The 18113-nt window shown below is 48.8% G+C and overlaps 1 protein-coding gene across 7 annotated transcripts in view; it reads left to right on the top strand.

Moving 5' to 3' along the window:
- Nucleotides 1-18113, top strand: part of NAV2 (neuron navigator 2) — a 726136-nt gene that overhangs the window by 541565 nt on the left and 166458 nt on the right. For 6 of the 7 annotated variants that reach the window (XM_077866218.1, XM_077866214.1, XM_077866215.1 and 3 more), the window contains 2 exons: nucleotides 6772-7873; nucleotides 13339-13451. In XM_077866218.1, coding sequence (XP_077722344.1) covers nucleotides 6772-7873; nucleotides 13339-13451 — 1215 coding nt within the window. Of the gene's footprint in view, nucleotides 1-5570; nucleotides 5773-6771; nucleotides 7874-13338; nucleotides 13452-18113 lie in introns of those variants that run through there. The other variant, XM_077866220.1, reaches the window with a different exon arrangement.

Raw genomic sequence — 18113 nt, 5'->3', positions numbered from 1 at the left:
CTTACTCTATATCCTGGTATTTTCCTGCCCATTTTCCTTGGTGGTTCTCATGCCCCCTTTCTCTTTCTGTATCTGCAATGATCCTCTGCAAGAAGGATTGAACAGAAAACTATATTTAAGCCCATCCCCTTAATATTAGACATTGATCATAGCATTGCTGAGAATGCTCCCTGGTCAGGTTCAAGGTCAGAACCACTTAATGGATTGAGCGAGGCTCCTGTGTCCCTCTGTGGTCTAGTGACTGACTAACAAAATTGTAGAGAAATTGAACTGAGCAACATTGAAAACCATCTCCAGCTTGTGTGGCTAGAGTCCATGGACTTTCCAAAAAAAAAAAAAAAAAAAAAGAAAGAAAAAACAGAAAAAACTGGTTTCAATTATTCTAACAAATTTGAATGCTCAAGATTGACACCTTGACAAATTACAGGGAATTACAAACATTTTCCCAGACCCAATTATCAGGTCTTTTCTTGAAGAGTATTGGGAGGATTTAGGCGGGAAACGTCCCCAGGGCAGGTTTAAAATCACAGTGGGGGTGACAGGAGCTGGGATCAGCCTGCCTAGAACACATTCCCTGTGCCCCTGCTGGCATCAGGACCGGACCACCAACGTCTCCCTAACTGGGAGGCTGGGGACAGAAGGGACTGGGGGCCAGTGTTGGCCCTCCTGGAGGGAGAGAGGAAGAAATGCTTATTTATCTGCCTTAGACAGTATTTTCATTTAGAAAGTATTTTGGTTACTGTCAGGGAAGGTTAAGGCTGGATGCCAGAAAAACCAAACTTTCCCCCTCCCCACAGGAGGATTAATGTTCTCCCTAAACCCTTTAAAAAAAAAAAAAAAAAAAAAAGCCTTTTCTCTTCTTCAAAGACATCCTGTCTGGAGTGTTTCAAATGAGACTTTTCCTTCTTGTGGTGGTTTGTCAGTTGGTGGTGGGTGAACCTTGGAAGCTGGTCTTTTAGAAATGAGATGTTCAGGCTGCAGGGAGCAATCCCCTCTAGGCTCATAAAATCTGTTCAGGGGCTCTGTGATAGGCATTTAAAAAAATGAATTAGGGTAGAGTATATTAGAGTTTATTGCATGTAAAAAGAGTGTGTCTTGATATTTTTCAGTTTTGCGTGTGCATGTTTGAATGTTTGTTGGATGTGATGTAATGTGTCACTTTTTTTTTTTTTTTTAAGATTTTATTTGTTTATTCATGGGAGACACAGAGAGGCAGAGACATAGGTAGAGGGAGAAGCAGGCGGGGTGCCCGATGTGGGACTCGATCCTGGACCCCAGGATCATGCCCTGGGCGGAAGGCAGGCGCTTAACCTCTGAGTCCCCTGGGCGTCCCATAATGTGCCATTCTTAACTGTTTGGTAGTTAAAACTTGTTAAAGCCGTTATTCTTTAAATTTTCTTTGGCTAAACAAGGCCTGGTCATGTTTGCCATTCTCAGCAGAATGGGTGCTAAACAAATACAAATAAATAAAACTCTAAAAAGTAACCATTTCGGATTAGTTTGAACCTGACTAGTTCTAATTTGGGACTTCTGATTTGATTTCTAGTTTGTTGATTACATTTTCCAAAAACAGTGGATTTCAAATAAGGAGGTACTTATATTTATTAAATATGTATACATAAAATAAGTATTTCTTGATTTAATGGAAAAGTGTTTCCCCAACTTCAGTCTTTCACAAACTTGAGTGAGTTTTGCCAAATTTGTGAACTGCTCATATTTTTGTTTTATATTTTCCTTAAATCGACTCAAATTTTAAATCTACATCTAATATCCATGAAACTGTTAATTTATATATGAACTCTAATTATTTCTTCTAATGCTGCAATAAAATAAGTACGGCTTTTATAATATAAAAATACTCCTCTGGGGGCACTTGACGGGATGAGCACTGGGTGTTATTCTGTATGTTGGCAAATTGAACACCAATAAAAAAATTAAATTTATTATTAAAAAAAAATTCTTGAAAACAAAACAAAAAAATACTCCTCTGCCTCTGAAACTAATAATACAGTATATGTTAATTAAAATGAGTTCAAATACAAAATTTAAAAAAATATATTTATCCATGTGCCATTGAAAATAGTCTCCCCTACTTTCCGTGGCCCACATACCATTGCTGGAGAAATGCTGATATTCAGAACATTCTTTTATGCTTCTCTCTTTTCTCCCTCTTAGATTCCTTTGCTCTAACAAAGGTTTGTATACATGAGAACAGAAACTAGAGCTGGTCCTTATTAGGGAGAGAAGTCCTCTTGATTTTAAAGACCTCTCCCCACATTCCCTCCCCCAGGCTTGTTTTCATAGAATACTAGCATTTCTGAATTCACAAGCTCCTCATTCAAAGCTGACTCTTCCTTGACCCAGCCAGTTTTCTCTAACATTCACTAGTAAACATCTTAAGAGAACCATGGAGGTGGAATGCTTGAAGGTAAAGAAACACCTGTTATGTCAGAGCACGGAGTAATGACAAAACTTAGGGAGGGCTGCGTTCTCTGGCCCCAGCCTCACTGGGCCTTTGGAGACTCACTGAGATGTAAATGGAAGCAGAGCTGAAAAGGCTCTAGAGAAATAGCTCATCCTCTTTCTTACAAATGGGGCGACTAAGGCCCAGAAGGGCAAAATGGCACATCTAGGGTCACAGTGTTGGTTGGTGACAAGGCTTAAGGCTTGGCTCACCTACCCACATCTCTCATATTTATTTCACTATCTCAGAAGCATGGTAGGGACAGTCTTGTGCTAGGAATCACAAAATCCTGGCATTAGAAATGGCTGCTTTCCAAAGAAAGAGGAACAGCCCCCAAACAGCCTCTTCAGCCAACGTCACTGATGTGATACCTTCAGAATGATGGGAACATGTCAAGACCACTCATGACCTGGAGATCCTCTCAGGATTAAGGGGATTTCTAGCCATGACCTAAGTGCAAAGTGTAGGTGGTCTTATCCTCAGGTGCTCTGGTGTCCTGTTACCCTACTCAGGAGACTCCTGTTCTAGAAACCAAATTCAGATCATCTCTACCTTTTCCAGCTATGACGAGTAGCCTTGACATGTCCCCATGATTCCATAACCAGGGGAGCCCAAGCTAAATACCAAGTAGGAATCCTGAAGCCCTGAGTCCTGATCTTGTTTTTTGTTTTTGCCGGAGTTTAGGCTAAAAAGTTATGATAAAACTCTAATGACTCTAAGCCTGTGTCTCTGTTGCCTTAAAAGTGAATAGCAAAAGCCAAAACTACCAACCTATAATTCAAAAGCCACATATGGGGATGCCTGGGTGGCTCAGTGATTGAGCATCTGCCTCCTGCTTGGGTTGTGATCCCGGAGTCCTAGGATCGAGTCCCACATCGGGCTCCCTGCATGGAGCCTGCTTCTCCCTCTGCCTATGTCTCTGCCTCTCTCTGTGTGTCTCTCATGAAAAATAAATAAAATCTTTAAAAACAAAAACAAAAAAACCCCAAAGTCACGAGTGTTTCCTATGCTCTGACAGGCTATAGCACACAAAGATGAGCCAGGGAGAGCGGACCCAGGGGGATAGCCAGCCAACCTAGAGCAGAAATATGGTGTGACAATTCAGAGGTCCTTGGCTCCATGAAGGTTTCCCAAATGGGAGAATTGATGGATCCCGACCCTTAGGCCTCGTGGTACATCGTACAGCCGTCTACAGTCCTTTGTATTGTCTGTTCTGTGTTTGACGCTTGTTGCCTCTTTGGACAGTGAGTTCCTTGAGGGCAGGAGCTGTGTTTTATTCCCCTGTATTCCCAGATCCTAGTGTAAATAGGTGGACCTCTACAATCCATTTATGGGAAGGTATGAACAATGTCTGAGGAAAATAAAGAGTAGGGAAAAATGCCATGTGATATAAACCAAGTGATTCATTCAGCTGTAGGGTCTCACCGTCACAGAGAAGGCATTTGAGCAGGGGTTTAAAAGACAAGTGGGAGTTTCAGGGGGGCCGTTGTGGCACAGCCTGAGAAGGGACAGTGTGAGTATTCGTCATGCCTACGGCCTGTGAGCCCTTTCCTTCAGCTTGGTCTGTACATATCACGTAGGGGAACCAGGTGTCTCTTTACATCTGGATCAGTCGTTAGCTAGTGAGTCCTAGGTTAATTCCTAGCCGTGTATGTTAGTGTTACAAATACACAGACATGCTAGGTAGGGGCATTTGTCAAAACCATCTCAAGTAGGCTTTATAGAAGTTCCAAGGAATGTGTGGGAGCAGAGAAGTCGTACTGATCCATGTACATACGCTCAGTGGAACGTGCCTAAGACTTCTTCAGGGAAGAGGGGCGCACCTCTGAGTGTGATGTAGTTCCTGTGAGGACATTGTCACAACCTGCCCCCCGAAGGCCCCCTTTTGTTTAGCACTTATTTTCCAACAAATGATAAAATGTATTATCTACGTTAATTATCATCTGTTCCTGGATACCTGGGTGGCTCAGGGTGTGATCCTGGGGTCTCGGGATTGAGTCACACATCAGGGTCCCCGCAGGGAGCCTGCTCCTCCTCCGTCTGCCTGTGTCTCTGCCTCTCTCTCTGCGTCTCTCATGAATAAATAAATAAAATCTTTAAAAAAAATTATCACCTGTTCCTCTCTGCTGGAACGTAAACTCCACGAAGGCAGGGGCCGTGTTGTTTTGCACTGATGTATCTATCCCAAGTACCGAGAACAGTGTCTGACATACGCACTGAATGAATGAATGTTGGCACGAGTGATCTGAGCCCAGGTAAAGGGGAAGACCTGTTGTCCTAAGAGAACTGGAACTCGGAATTGGAGATCACTGGTATTTCCTCCAGAGAGCCGGCCTCTGCAGGGTAGGTGCCTCCTTTCCAGGGGCTGGGCTGGTTTGTGCCCCGCCGAGGCTGTCGTGAAGGTACCTGAGCAGCGGGAAAGTTGATACCTAAAAAGCACTCTCAAGGGGCCCTTGTTGAAATACGTCCTTCATCAAAGGAGGTAGGTGTGATGATGCAGTCCCGAGAGCACTGTGTCAGGAGACTTGGGCTCAAGTCCCAGCAGTGTCCACGTCCAGCTATGGGTTTTCAGGGCAGCTGTTAGCCTTCCTTTGAGCCTCAGTTTCCTTACTCCTAAGAGGGAGGCACTGAACCCCTCTTCGCTGTGTGCCTAGCACCGCGCCTCCTGTTACCAGGAGGCCCTCCGGAGGCAGCGTCAGGCCTGTGGAGACCCTCTGACAGGCAGGCTGTGTGGGTGGGTTCATGAGCCTGTTTCCAAGCCAGTCTCCGGCTCTCCCCAGGAAAAGATCCAACAACGCCCCGTGAGTTTTGTTAGGGAGGATTGTGCAGCACCCCCCGCTCCCAACCCAAATCCCCAGTAAGTCAGGAAGATGTATGTGTTTTAAAACATTGGGAGGTCTGCTTTGGATCACCCTGGAGCTGTGGCTTCCCGGAGCAGCTGGGAGCGAGAGGAGGGAAGGGTTCCTCTGCCGGGAGCGCTCTGGGCTCGGTGCGCGGGTCCCACGCGGGGGCTCCCTGCACTCGGCTTTGGCGGCCGTTGACTTTTAAATCATAAAAAGCCGCTCTATACACAGTTTACTCTGTTGCTAGAAGGCAGCGGAACCTAGGTATTAAAAAAAAAAAAAAGGCAGAAGAAGCAGCCGTTAATCCCGCCAGGCTTCTGGGCACTGGAGCAGTTGCGGATGACAAAAGTTAATTAGAAACATGAGCAGTTTAACTGAAAACACTTGTGACAATTGGAAGAGCAGCCTCTCCGGTTGGAGAATTTTTCCTGGGGAACCGTTGCGGGAGAAAGTGGCCGCTGCTAGGTAAGTCCCGTCACGGTGACTTTGCAGACGCGGACGTGCCCGTGGGGGGCTGGAGCGGCGCCTCCTGTCTGCCCCCGTGCAGCCGGCGGGCAGCTGCCCCAAGGTGGGCGACGGGCCGCGTGGGTCTCCGTGCCCCCCGAGGAGGCCGTCGCGGGCCCCGGTTCTGGAACACGGGCCGCCTTGGTCGGGAGCCGAACTCCGGTTCGGAACCCAGCCTGCTCGGCAGCGTTCTGATCCTAGCTTGGAAATGGCTTGCGGCTTTTCTGAGAAAAGAGTCTGGCTGGGGAAAGCCTCCCCGAGCGCCAAGGGGGAAGCCTTGACTTTCAGATGACCTGTGTGTTTTCATGCCTACGGTGAAGCCTTGTGCAGTTGATACTCTTGAGCTGAAAATTCTTTTTTTTTAAGACTTGCCTGAATCATGTCTGTACCTCTTTCAAAGTGTCTGCATAGGAAAAACATATATGCTTTGATAGGACCTAGCAACTTCCTCGGGTAATCATTCTTCTGCAAAGATTTTGCTTGGTTTCTCTCTCTCTCTCTCTCTCTCTCTCTTTCTCTCTCTCTTTCTTTTGTCCTGTTTTAATGTCTCTCCTGCATTTTCATAAAGTTGGCTAATTCCCAATTATTTCGCATAACTGGGAACTTGGGTTGTGGGTTGAATGATTCAAGGCAGTAGGCGTTTCCTACGACTTCCCTCCACCCCGTAGTGCTGATGCAGGTTTCTGTTGGTTTTTCCATAAACGTATGCTTGATTGTGCGTTGCACACGTTGACGTTAAGATCGGTGTGCCTTGCGCGGAATGTGACGGCGGAGGTGAACGGTGTGTGATGGGAGAGCAGAAGGAAGGTAGGACTTAAAACTTAACCACAGGTAGTGCACGAGGTGGGTGACGGAGCCATCTGGCATCTGGGTTGAGAGTGCTGGGCCCTCCCTCTCCATCCCCCTCGGTGCAGGTCCGTGGGCATAACTCGCCTTTCCTTCTCTTCCCCATCTCCGCAGAGCCATTGGCGAGCCCAGCATCCTCCCACCCCGGAATGAGCGAAAATGCACCTGCTCCTCTGGAGAGTGGCGGCACTTCCACCCCCACTAACAGCAGCGCCTCCTCGGCCATCCCCCAGCCCGGCGCTGCCTCCAAGCCCTGGCGCAGTAAGTCGGTCAGCGTGAAGCACAGCGCCACGTCGTCCATGCTCTCCGTCAAGCAGCCCGTGCCCGAGACCCCCAGGCCCACCCCCGAAGCCATGAAGCCGGCCCCCAACAATCAGAAGTCCATGCTGGAAAAACTAAAGCTTTTCAACAGCAAAGGGGCTTCCAAGGCAGGCGAGGGCCCGGGGTCGCGGGACACGAGCTGTGAGCGGCTCGAGATCCTTCCCACCTTCGAAGAGAGCGAGGAGATGGAGGCCACTGGGCGCTCGCTGTCCGTGGCGGGTCCTGCGTCCAACAGCCCCAAGATCGCGCTCAAGGGCATCGCCCAGAGAACTTTCAGCCGGGCGCTGACCAACAAGAAGAGTTCCCCAAAAGGCAGCGACAAGGAGAAGGAGAAACAACAGCGGGAGAAGGAAAAGGAGAAAAGCAAGGACCTCGCCAAGAGAGCCTCTGTGACAGAAAGGCCGGAGCTCAGAGAGGCGCCAAAAGAAGACCCCAGTGTGGCGGTGGTGACCGAGGTGCCAAAAAAGTCCTCCAAGATCGCCAGCTTCATCCCCAAAGGGGGGAAGCTCAACAGTGCCAAGAAAGAGGCTGCCGCCCCTTCCCACAGTGGGATCCCCAAACCCGGAATGAAGAGCATGCCCGGAAAATCCCCAAGTGCCCCTGCCCCTTCCAAGGAGGTGGAGCGGAGCCGGGGTGGGAAGCCGAGCTCGGGGCTCCCCCAGCAGAAGCCCCAGCTGGACGGCAGACACTCCAGCTCCTCCTCCAGCCTGGCGTCCTCAGAGGGAAAAGGCCCCGGAGGGACCACCCTGAACCACAGCATCAGCAGCCAGACCGTCAGCGGGTCCGTCGGGACCACGCAGACCACGGGAAGCAATACCGTCAGTGTTCAGCTACCTCAGCCCCAGCAGCAATATAACCACCCCAACACTGCCACCGTCGCGCCTTTCCTGTACAGGTAGGTGCGGCCGCCCGCCTGCCATGGGCCGCGGACCCCAGAGCCGCTCTGGTAGCTTCGAGGTCTTTGAGGGCAGGAGTCGGGCCTGCCTTCCAGGAGCGTGAAAGCCGCCAGCCCGGGTACCCCTCGATCCGTGCCTAGTAGAGCTACCCATGGGCGTGTGAGGGCACAGCAAATACAACACGGTCGGGTGGGGGGCTGAGGGGATGGTGAGAGAAGGCTAAAGAGAGGAGGCAAAATTGGTCCCCAGGATGAGGAGGAGCTGGCCAGGCATGGGGGGACCCAGGGGCATTTACAGGAGCAGACGTAGCCCAAGCAGACATGAGTCAGGTGCCTTGGTATTACTCGGCAGGAGTGGCCCCAGCAGTAGCCCTATAGGATCCTGATTGTGCTTCCATAAGTGAAAAACGCAAGAGCCACCTTGCTTAATAACTCTCCCTTCTCGGAGGGGTTGGTCTTGAACTTCCAGATGCTCACAGTTTCTTACTCCATCACACGTATGAAGTATTTTTTTTTTTCAGTCCTTGCTGTGTGCTAGACTGTTTTGAGAGGACAGTGGGACAAGGAGGAGAAGGAACCAGTTCTAGAAGAACAAGAGGACCAGATTCGATTGAGACAGGCCCAGACATTTGCTTGTCTGACTCTGTCCTTCCGTTATCTGTCCCCCGGGTCCCTCTCTGTCCCTAATGGCACATCCATAGGACGCTGCCTGCTAGGTGTGCCCGTAGCCCGCGAGAGCCTCCGGTTGCTCCGCCTGTGCCATGCACCTTTGTGGAATGGAGGACACTGGCTCTGGGTGGTGCTTGACACACGTGGATGAGTCCTCTCCAGCAGGTGGAAGCTCCCCTAGCACCACTTTTAAGGGAATCCCGAAGCTTTGCAGAGTGCTCAGCGGGCCTGTCCTTGAGACGTGCCATACCTTTGGCCACTCTGCACAGCTGAATGTTAACAATACCCCTGCATAGCGAGAGGGGACCGAAGACTGAAGGCCATGTTCTAGGCACTTACTGCACAGCTTCTGCCCTGAGTGTGTACACCCATACTCTGGACACGCACACCTGTACACCTAGAGGCAGGGACATACGTTGCCAGCAACAAGTATGGACACAAGTTCACATTTCTTTATAAAATGCTAGTGCGCATACGCACATTTGTGTTTATGTTTCCCTGTTCGGGTGCATCGACTGGTGCACGCCCACACTTTCAGCTCCCTGTGTTTCTGTGGTTCCTCTGAGAATTGGATAGCCCCTCTCTCCCTGCCTGGGTTGCTCTCGGGTAGGCCCTGTTACTCTTCCTGCCAACAGCGGCCGGAGAGATGCTGGCCTGAGTGATTCAGAGTAAAGCCAGGCAGGTCCCGCCAGGGGGGGAAGCCAGGCCTCTCCTCCTGTCTCTTTCCTTCTCTTGGGCTCACCCTCCCCCTTCAGCAGGGGTCATGCCCAGACTTCTTAGTTGGAAGGTCCTCTTTGTATTCCATCAAGTCATCAGCTCAGCTAACCGTTGGAGAAGAGTGCCAGGGCTTGGATAATGACTCAGCGCTCGTCTCCATGCCCGGCTTGGAATACAGTTGTTCTCTGAGCCATGGAGGCAACTGAATTGCTCCCCATGAAATTTTTATCGTTCCAATAACGCTAATAGTCCGGAGGTCATGCATATTCAAGCCTGCTGCACCCAGATCCTTGATTTGCATATTTGAAATTAAAATATATGACAGTCTTTGGTCACCATCCATTTCACTCCCTCTTTCTCTTTTTCTATAATCATTTGAAAGATTGTAAAACATTTAACCTCTTAAAATTTCAAGCTTTTCTGTGAGAGGAAAACTCTTAACAAAAGCGCAAATGTCTGACATCCGGGAGGAATGAGAAAATGTCATGGTATCTGTCAGGCTACATTTCCACGTTCTCATTCACCCATGCGAAGCCCTTCTGGCCCCTGTGATGGGCCTTCCCGTCTGAGGTGAGCCAGGATGGGAATCGGGGTGCCTGGGCTCTGAGGCCTTTCACTGGCTTGTGCCAAGCCGTGTAGTCACTGCCTGCAGGGTCAGCTGTGGAATGTGCGCCAGGTCCATGCAGAGACCCAGCTAAGGGCTTCTCGTGCCTTGGCCCCTGTGATCATGCCCGAGACTCCATGAGCTGGCTGCTTTTGAAATCCCCATCCTGCCGGTAAGCACTCTGAGGCTCAGAGTAATTAGGTAGCTTGTGCCAAAGTCCAGAGCTAATAGCGAGAAGAGCTTGTGTTTAAACCTGAGTCTGACTAATGAGAGGGACCAAGTTCTTAAGCACGAAACAGTCTTGACTCTAAATCACTGCATCTCTCTGAACCTCATCCGAATCTGTACAGAGATTGGGTGAAATGAGAGGATTTTTTTTTAATGGGTTAGTCTCGGGGCGCCTGGGTGGCTTAGTGGTTGAGCGTATCTACCTTTGGCTCAGGGCGTGATCCCAGGGTCCTGGGATCGAGTCCTGCGTCGGGCTCCCTGCAGGGAGCCTGCTTCTCCCTCTGCCTATGTCTCTGCCTCTCTGTATGTGTCTCTCATGAATAAATAGATAAAATCTTAAAAAAAAATTTTTTTTAATTAAATGGTTTAGCCTCCCCTTGTGCTCTAAAATTCACTCAAGTTCATGGCTCACTGCAGATAATTTGCAGTGCTCTCCCCTCCACCCCCTGAGAACTGTCCATATTAGTGATGTTATCAAGGCATAAAAGAAAGATAAATCATCTTGTAAAGTCACTCTGGATGAGTTCTATATATCAATTCAGAAGTAACATCGATCACTTTCCGCTTGACTGCATGCTTCTGTGTCCTATCTATCACATGTGATTCTTGCAGCAGCCAGAGAAGGTCGCTGTCGTAAGCCCTGCTGTACAGATGGGGGCTTGCGGGGCAGAGGCGGGAGGTGACGTCCCAGACCTACGTGGCTCCCTACAGCCAGCCACACTCCTATGGCTCTTAGGGTTCGGGCTTCGAGTCTAAGGCTCCTTCTTGTAGCCAGCATCTTTCTAGACTTAAAAATTCCTTTTATTTTTCTTTAAGATGTTATTTCTTTATTCATGAGAGACAGAGAGAGACAGAGGCAGAGACACAGGCAGAGGGAGAAGCAGGCTGCCTGCAGGAGCCTGATGCGGGACTCGATCCCAGGACCCCAGGGTCACTCCCTGAGCCGAAGGCAGACGCTCGACCACTGAGCCACCCAGGCGTCCCTAGACTTAAACATTTCTCATTTGTCCGTTTTCCACGCCGGCCTAAGTGTCTGCTCTACGTGTGAACTTGATCAGCTCGAGTTCTTGTACATACACATCGAAAAAGCCAGTCTTTGCTTTCAGAGAGCTCTCTGGGCGAGGAAAGGTGTATCAGCTGGGTCCCGTTGTGATAGATCGGCAGCAGGCGAGTACGAGCGCTGTAGAAACACAAGGTGGAGCAACCAGCTAGCGCAGTCCGGGGAGGCTTCCTGGCCTCCGTGACATGGGAACCGCGTGTTCAAGGGAGATTAGGAGCAAAGTGAGGGAGCAGGATGAAAAAGAGTCTTCGGGCACAGGTCACAATCACTACAAAGACAAACCTGCTCAGGGCATGATGTGATCTCAACAGAGAGAAGACGCCGTTGGAACGTAGGGCAGGGCTCTGCGTAAGGGCAGGAGTGGCAGGAGACAGGGCTGGAGGTGAAGGAAGACGTGCCCATGTGGGACAGTGTCCCCCACAGTAAGGACTTAAGGGCTTCCTCTGTAGGCCATGGAAACTATCCGAGAGGCCTTTGATCAGAGTGATGTGATCACATCAGTATCATCAGATCCGTGGAGGATGGTGTGGGAAGTAGACCAGACCTACGAACAGTCTAGAGTAGAGGTCCCAGATCAGATGCCCGATTCAGACCCAAAAGGTGTAGTATAAATGAGCGGCTTGGGGTAAAGGGGCTGGCAGAGGGAGCCCTGGGCTCTCTGGGGGAAGCAGCCATCACTGGGCACCAACCAGCAGGTGTCACCCTGCAAGAATGTCGGTTGGGAAAAACTCTTGTTCGTCCTGAAAGTGAAAGCAGAGAAAGGGGGATCCCTGGGTGGCTCAGTGGTTTGGTGCCTGCCTTTGGCCCAGGGCACGATCCTGGAGTCCTAGGATCGAGTCCCATGTCGGGCTCCCGGCATGGAGCCTGCTTCTCCTTCCTCCTGTGTCTCTGCCTCTATGTCTATCATAAATAAATTTTAAGAAGAAAGAAAGGAAAGGAAGAAAGGAAGAAAGAAAGGAAAGAAAGAAAGAAAGAAAGAAAGAAAGAAAGAAAGAAAGAAAGAAAGAGGCAGAAGCCCAGATATTTCTTGCAAAATCTCCCCATTTTAAAATGTGGACATGAATTCAAAGCATCTTAAAATACTACACTGAGAGGAGGAATCTGTGGGTTGGTTCCAAACCGCGGCTGCCACTTGCCACCTCCAGGCTGGAGGCAGTGAACCTGCTTATGCAGTGCTTGCGGGGCGGAGGTGGCGAGAGCCTGGACTCTGGCCGGGGCAGCAGGGGTGGGTCAAGAGGAGCAGTTGGGGGTCCAGAAATCCTCAAAGGTGGAGACTGCAGGAACTTGGAACCCATGGCTTCCTTTGGAAGGCAGTAAGGCGGGGCGGGATGGATGACTTGAGGTTTCTCAGTACATCCCCCACATTTAAGACAGTTCACATTCTTGGCAAACGCTTTCTTCATAGAGAGTGAAATCTGGCCGAATGAGTGCAGGATGCTAATGAATTAATAATGCTTCACCCAGGGTCATGCATCTGAGTGTAACCACACATTTGCATGCCGTGCCCAAGTCAGCAGAGGTAGTTGTGGCAAGAACGCATTGCACGAGGCGGTTGCCTTGATTTGCTCGACAAACAAGGGCACGGAGAAGGTCTGGGGAAGTACAGATTTCAGTCAAGTGTTGAAATAATGATCAATGAGACCTTTCATCTCAGAAGATCTGAGCCCTGAATCAGAGACGCAGAGGGCAAACACACCTGCTTGGCACCCACTCCTGACTGGTTTTATAGTCACCTTTTCAGAGAGAGCCATGTCAGGAAGATCTGGGGAGGGCCGCAGGGCTGTTAATGGAGTCATCTTTATGCTTGACTTGCTGGCATTGCTGAGTACTTAGAAGTTGCTCTTTGGCAGAGGTTAAATGATCCAAACCACACGGTACTCTCCAGCGTTTTTCTGGCTAGACCTGGCTCCCTGATGGGGATTCAGAGGAGCAATCCCCGGTGAAGGATTGCAGACCCTCCATTTGGGCAATGAATATTTCATCTTTTACAGTTCGGTGGCTCTCTCTGTTTCTGGGACATAGCGCCACGTGCACTGATGAATTATTTAGAGTTAGTCTGCTGGTCTGCTCTGTTCTAAAGCTTCTTGTTGAAGGGAGTGATGGTGGGTGCTGTGGTCAGAGCACGGTGGTCCAGATGGGGTAGCTACTGCTCGTGACAAGTGTGTCTGCTTTCGCTTATGTGTGAAGGTCCCAGACGGACACCGAAGGGAATGTTACTGCTGAATCCAGCTCCGCGGGTGTAAGCATGGAGCCCAGCCACTACACCAAGAGTGGACAGCCTGCTTTGGAAGAACTCACTGGTGAGTATGGAGCCCCAGAAAGTCTGTGTCTGCTGGTGATGGGACCTCCCGTGTGACCACCTGCTGGAGGGCACGGACCCAGCTTGATTCGAAGTTCGTTTACTGTTGCATTGATGGATGAGCCAAACAAACTTTTCTTTTTCTCTCTCTCTTTTTTTTTTTTATTATTTTCCTTCTCTTCTTTTTTGCCCTATCCTCTCTCACACAATCCACTCCCTTGTCCCCAGAATTGCAAATAAGTCTCTTACTGATTAGAAAATCCTATTTTAATATCTATTCTATTTTTTTTTAATTTTTATTTATTTATGATAGTCACACACAGAGAGAGAGAGAGAGAGAGAGGCAGAGACACAGGCAGAGGGAGAAGCAGGCTCCATGCACGGAGCCCGACGTGGGATTCGATCCTGGGTCTCCAGGATCGTGCCCTGGGCCAAAGGCAGGCGCCAAACCGCTGTGCCACCCAGGGATCCCTAATATCTATTCTATTTTGTTCATGTGCATAGGGCATCTGGGCTGCTGTGACACTTAACCTTGAATTTTCTTGTTTTCTTGTTTGCCTGGGTGGTGCAGTAGGCTAAGCATCTGCCTTTGGCTCGGGTCATGATCCCAGGGTCCCGGGATCGAGCCCCACATCAGGAGTCTGCTTCTCCTTCTGCCTCTCACCTGGCTTGTGCTCTGTCTCTCTCTCTTTCAAATAAATAAATAAAATCTTAAAAAAAAATTTTTTTTAAAGATCTTGAACCTCCTTGTTTACTCCTCAGATAAAGTCACTTTCAAACAGGATCTAGAACTATAAAATACTGTCTTTTTTTTTTTTTTTTTTCTTTCTCGTGTGGAAGCGCTGATTGAAAATGCATTCTTGGCTTCCTCCATTAATCGGAAAGAAGAATACAGCATGCCTATTTTACCAAAAAAAGAAACAAGCAAATCTAAATTTTACTTAAGTATAACCTAGATGATGCTGATTTTAGGGGTATCATGGGAAAACATAAACTCCACAGTTATCATGTAGTGACCTCCACAGGTATCGATTTATTAACCTTACACTGTCACAGTCTTAAAGGAGAAAAGTTAACATGTCCTCATTCCTACTGTGGCACATTTTGAGTTACCACCTCCTCTGTCTTCCCTGGTCCCCAGCTCTGTACCCTCTGTTCCAGCAACTTCTAATCAGGGAAGTAAGTGGTAAACCACATATTTAGCAGAGGTTGTGTTATTCCTCGCATATCTTACCACTTCCAGAGTTGGGTTAAAAATTGAATCCATGTTTAAAATCCACTTATTAGACTAAATACCCATGACCACACCATTTTAATAGCCACATTACAGCTGGGGAATTGGTCTGCAGCCCACGTGATGGAATCATACCCATCTCACCATTAACTCCGAGTATTCATTTCAGAGGATCTGAGCGATTTAACTGTTTCCTTCTGGTTCTGCCGGCCGGGCACAGTGACGGGGCCAACTTTGCAAGCCATTTACAAGTGATCCATCTTGCAAGTGGCTCAGGGCCCCACATTTGGGATTGATTTTGCGCTTCCTTCTCTCCAAGCTTTGTAGCTCCCTTGCATCTGAGGACATGAATAGTCCAGCAAAAGCCCCGCTACGAGCAGGGCGTGGCGTTCGGCGACTGCTCAGGTCTCCGCACGCATTCCAGACCGTGTTCTTATGTGCACACATCAAAGGAGCTGGGCCAGTGCTCCCAGAGCCCGGCATGTATCAGATGTGTGTCCCGCGGAGTAGCGGGGATTCGTGTCAGACGCTGAGGCTCGGCAAAATTCACATTTGAAAAGCAGAAGCATCAGCCAGAGAACATTCCACATCACACTTATATTTCAGAGTGACAGATTACAGCCTGTGATCTTTCACCAGTTTTTCTCTTTCTCCATGTGTCTCCTCTGCAACAGGCCTGTGCGGCCAAGGAGTTGCACAGAGAACCTGAGGTGCTGCAGTTGGTTTGGGGGACAGATCTGTGCAGCCAGTCTTGCCTGATCAAGCACTCTGCTTTCTATGAAGTCTGGTGGCATGGGTTGCTGCTGGGAATTTTGTTTTTCCTTTTTCCTTTCTTTCTTTCTCTCTCTCTCTCTCTCTCTCTCTCTCTCTCTCTCTTTTTCTGATCGGAATCAGAGTAGCCTGTCTGCACTGAAGCAGTAGAAATCACATGTGTGACTGTACTGGGAATTATTTTATGGAGACCATGAATAGTAGGACAAGGTTAAATTAACTTATCCACAGCTGATCCCTGGAAATGACAATGAGTAGTAGGTTTATTTGCAAACATTCAGGGGGCGTTTGGATGACTCCGTGGGTTGAGCATCTGACTCTTGATTTGGGCTCAGGTCGTGTCTCATGGTGCTGAGATCGAGCCCTGTTTTAGGCTCTGCGCTGAGCACGTGGAGCCTGCTTAATAGTCTTTCTCTCCTCCTTCTTCTCCCCTGCCCCCACTCACATTCTCTCTCAAAAAAAGAAAACGGAAAAAAAGGAAATGAACATTTAGGAGACTATTTGACCAATTGCTCTGTTCTTCCCCTCCTAAGGTGGGGAATCAGATGGATTTCCATGTTTCCCCATGGTGCTCTGTCATCTACATGGTGCTGTGCGTTACAGCTGAGCCCTGCATCTTGGGTCGTGAGGTTAGAAGGGAGCGCGCACACCTGTTTATTATCTGGTCCATGGATCCCTTCTGTCCGTCACTGATGAAAAATGTCTTTCAGTCTCTGCCTGAATATTTGTGACAGGAGGTTATTTCTTCATGAGGCAGCCCTTCCACTTTTTTGTTGACTTTAGTAACAGAATTCTTTATTCCTTCCTTTCTAATCACTGGATATAAGCCATCTTCCTGTAGCCCATGGATAATTTCCATCTTTTGTCATACAACGGCTTCTTCCTTCAGACAGGTTCCTCCCAGGTTCATCTTATAACACCCTGACATCCTCCAAATTCAGGCCTACGTGATTAGAATGGGGCGTTGTATCCATCACGGCCAGTGGCCTAAGGGAGGGCTGACCTTGCAGATATGGGAGAGCCACAGAGAGACACGGAATAGCTCCAGATCTCTGTGTATGAGCAGAAGTGGCCTCTATTTCCATCGGAGCACGGCTGTGTTTTTATTTTGTTCAGGCTGTGAGTTGGTAGGGGAGTCTCACATCGTCTAAGGAGGCACAATTGACAACAGGATGCCATCACCTAAGCAAGGCAGGTGTGTTACTGGTTTGCCTTATCTGCTTTGCTCTTGGAATCTGGTGTGTGTAGAGCTCTGAGGGGAGCAGACATTTCCCAGCAGAACCCCCCGCACCCTACCCCTGGCCCGAGGGAAACAGGAAACTCAAGTCCAACAAGCCGGGTATATCATTTTGTGCCAGGCATATCATATGCATCTTCATTTGATCCTCCAACCGACCCTTTCAGGGAAGGTTTTTGTTCCCATTTTACAGATGGCATTCAGAAAGATAAGTGACTTACTCAAAGTCAAGTGGCTAATCAGCAGCAGTGCCAGGATTCAGGCCTTTATCTGTTGAAATGCAGAGAGTCTGTGCTTTATCTTTGACTCTGCGCTGACCACACATTTTTAGACAATAAATACGTCTCAGGCATCTATGGATTTGTGTGACGGTTACTAAGAGTAAGGGTGAGATACCATCCCATCTCGAAGATCTTTGAATGTCTAAAGGAGAGTTAGCGGGCAGACATGTCAATTAGGAGAGACTTGGAGAAATAAGTATAATTATGATACTTTGGTATGTGATTAAGTTAACACATTAATTTGAAAGCGTGTGCCTAGATTTAGCTTTGGTAAATACATGTGTGCTGCGGAGGCTAGAGCTGTCCAAAGGCTCAATACCTTTTCGGCCTTTGGCCGTAGCTAGGATGCGGCCGAACTGTCAGCAAACGATACTTACCTGATGGCCCCAGGAGACGGACACAGGTACATTTTTCCAGGGCCACACGGGGAAGGTAAGTAGACATTCATCCCTGCTTTCATTTCAAAACACACACGTAGATGTATTTCTAAATAATCGGGTGGGAAATGCTAGCTGGACCACTTTCCAGATAAGAGAAAAATGCCTTGCAACTTTCTCTTGGTTCAAAAGGGGGAGAAAATTGAAACCACTTGGCATTTGCAAGGACAAGAGAGTTGGCTAGAACAAATTTCCTCCATAAAATCACACACGTATTGTTCGGTCCATCAGCCAGCCTCCAGGCACCACCGTGTCGAGAACAACCCTATGGAAGCTGTTCCGTCTCAGGAAGGAAGTCGGTTCTATGACGTTTCTTAGCTGCCTGTTGCCTTATTAATGACAACCGCTGGGAGTTTTACTTAGCATCTGATGTAACTCCCACTCGCCACTGCCCCTGTGTACTGCGTTTGACGCGGAAGTTTCTTTCAAAATGTTGCTCGACGCTTGAGATAGTCACGGGCTTTTTTTTTTTTTTTTAAAGATTTTATTTATTTATTCATGGGGGGTTGGGCAGAGACACAGGCAGAGGGAGAAGCAGGCTCCCTGCAAGAAGCCCGATGTGGGACTCGATCCTGGATCCCGCCCTGAGCCGAAGGCAGATGCTCAACGGCTGAGCCACGTAGGCTTCCCAGTCACAGGCTTTTAAAGAGCATTGACTATGGTTCTGTGGTCTTCTTGGCCCTCCTTGGAATTACTCCGAGGG

Source organism: Canis aureus, chromosome 23 (genome assembly GCF_053574225.1).
Source record: "Canis aureus isolate CA01 chromosome 23, VMU_Caureus_v.1.0, whole genome shotgun sequence".
Taxonomy (NCBI): Eukaryota; Metazoa; Chordata; class Mammalia; order Carnivora; family Canidae; genus Canis; species Canis aureus.
The sequence above is the reverse complement of the archived record's forward strand: the minus strand, read 5'-3'. Positions and strand labels throughout refer to the sequence as shown.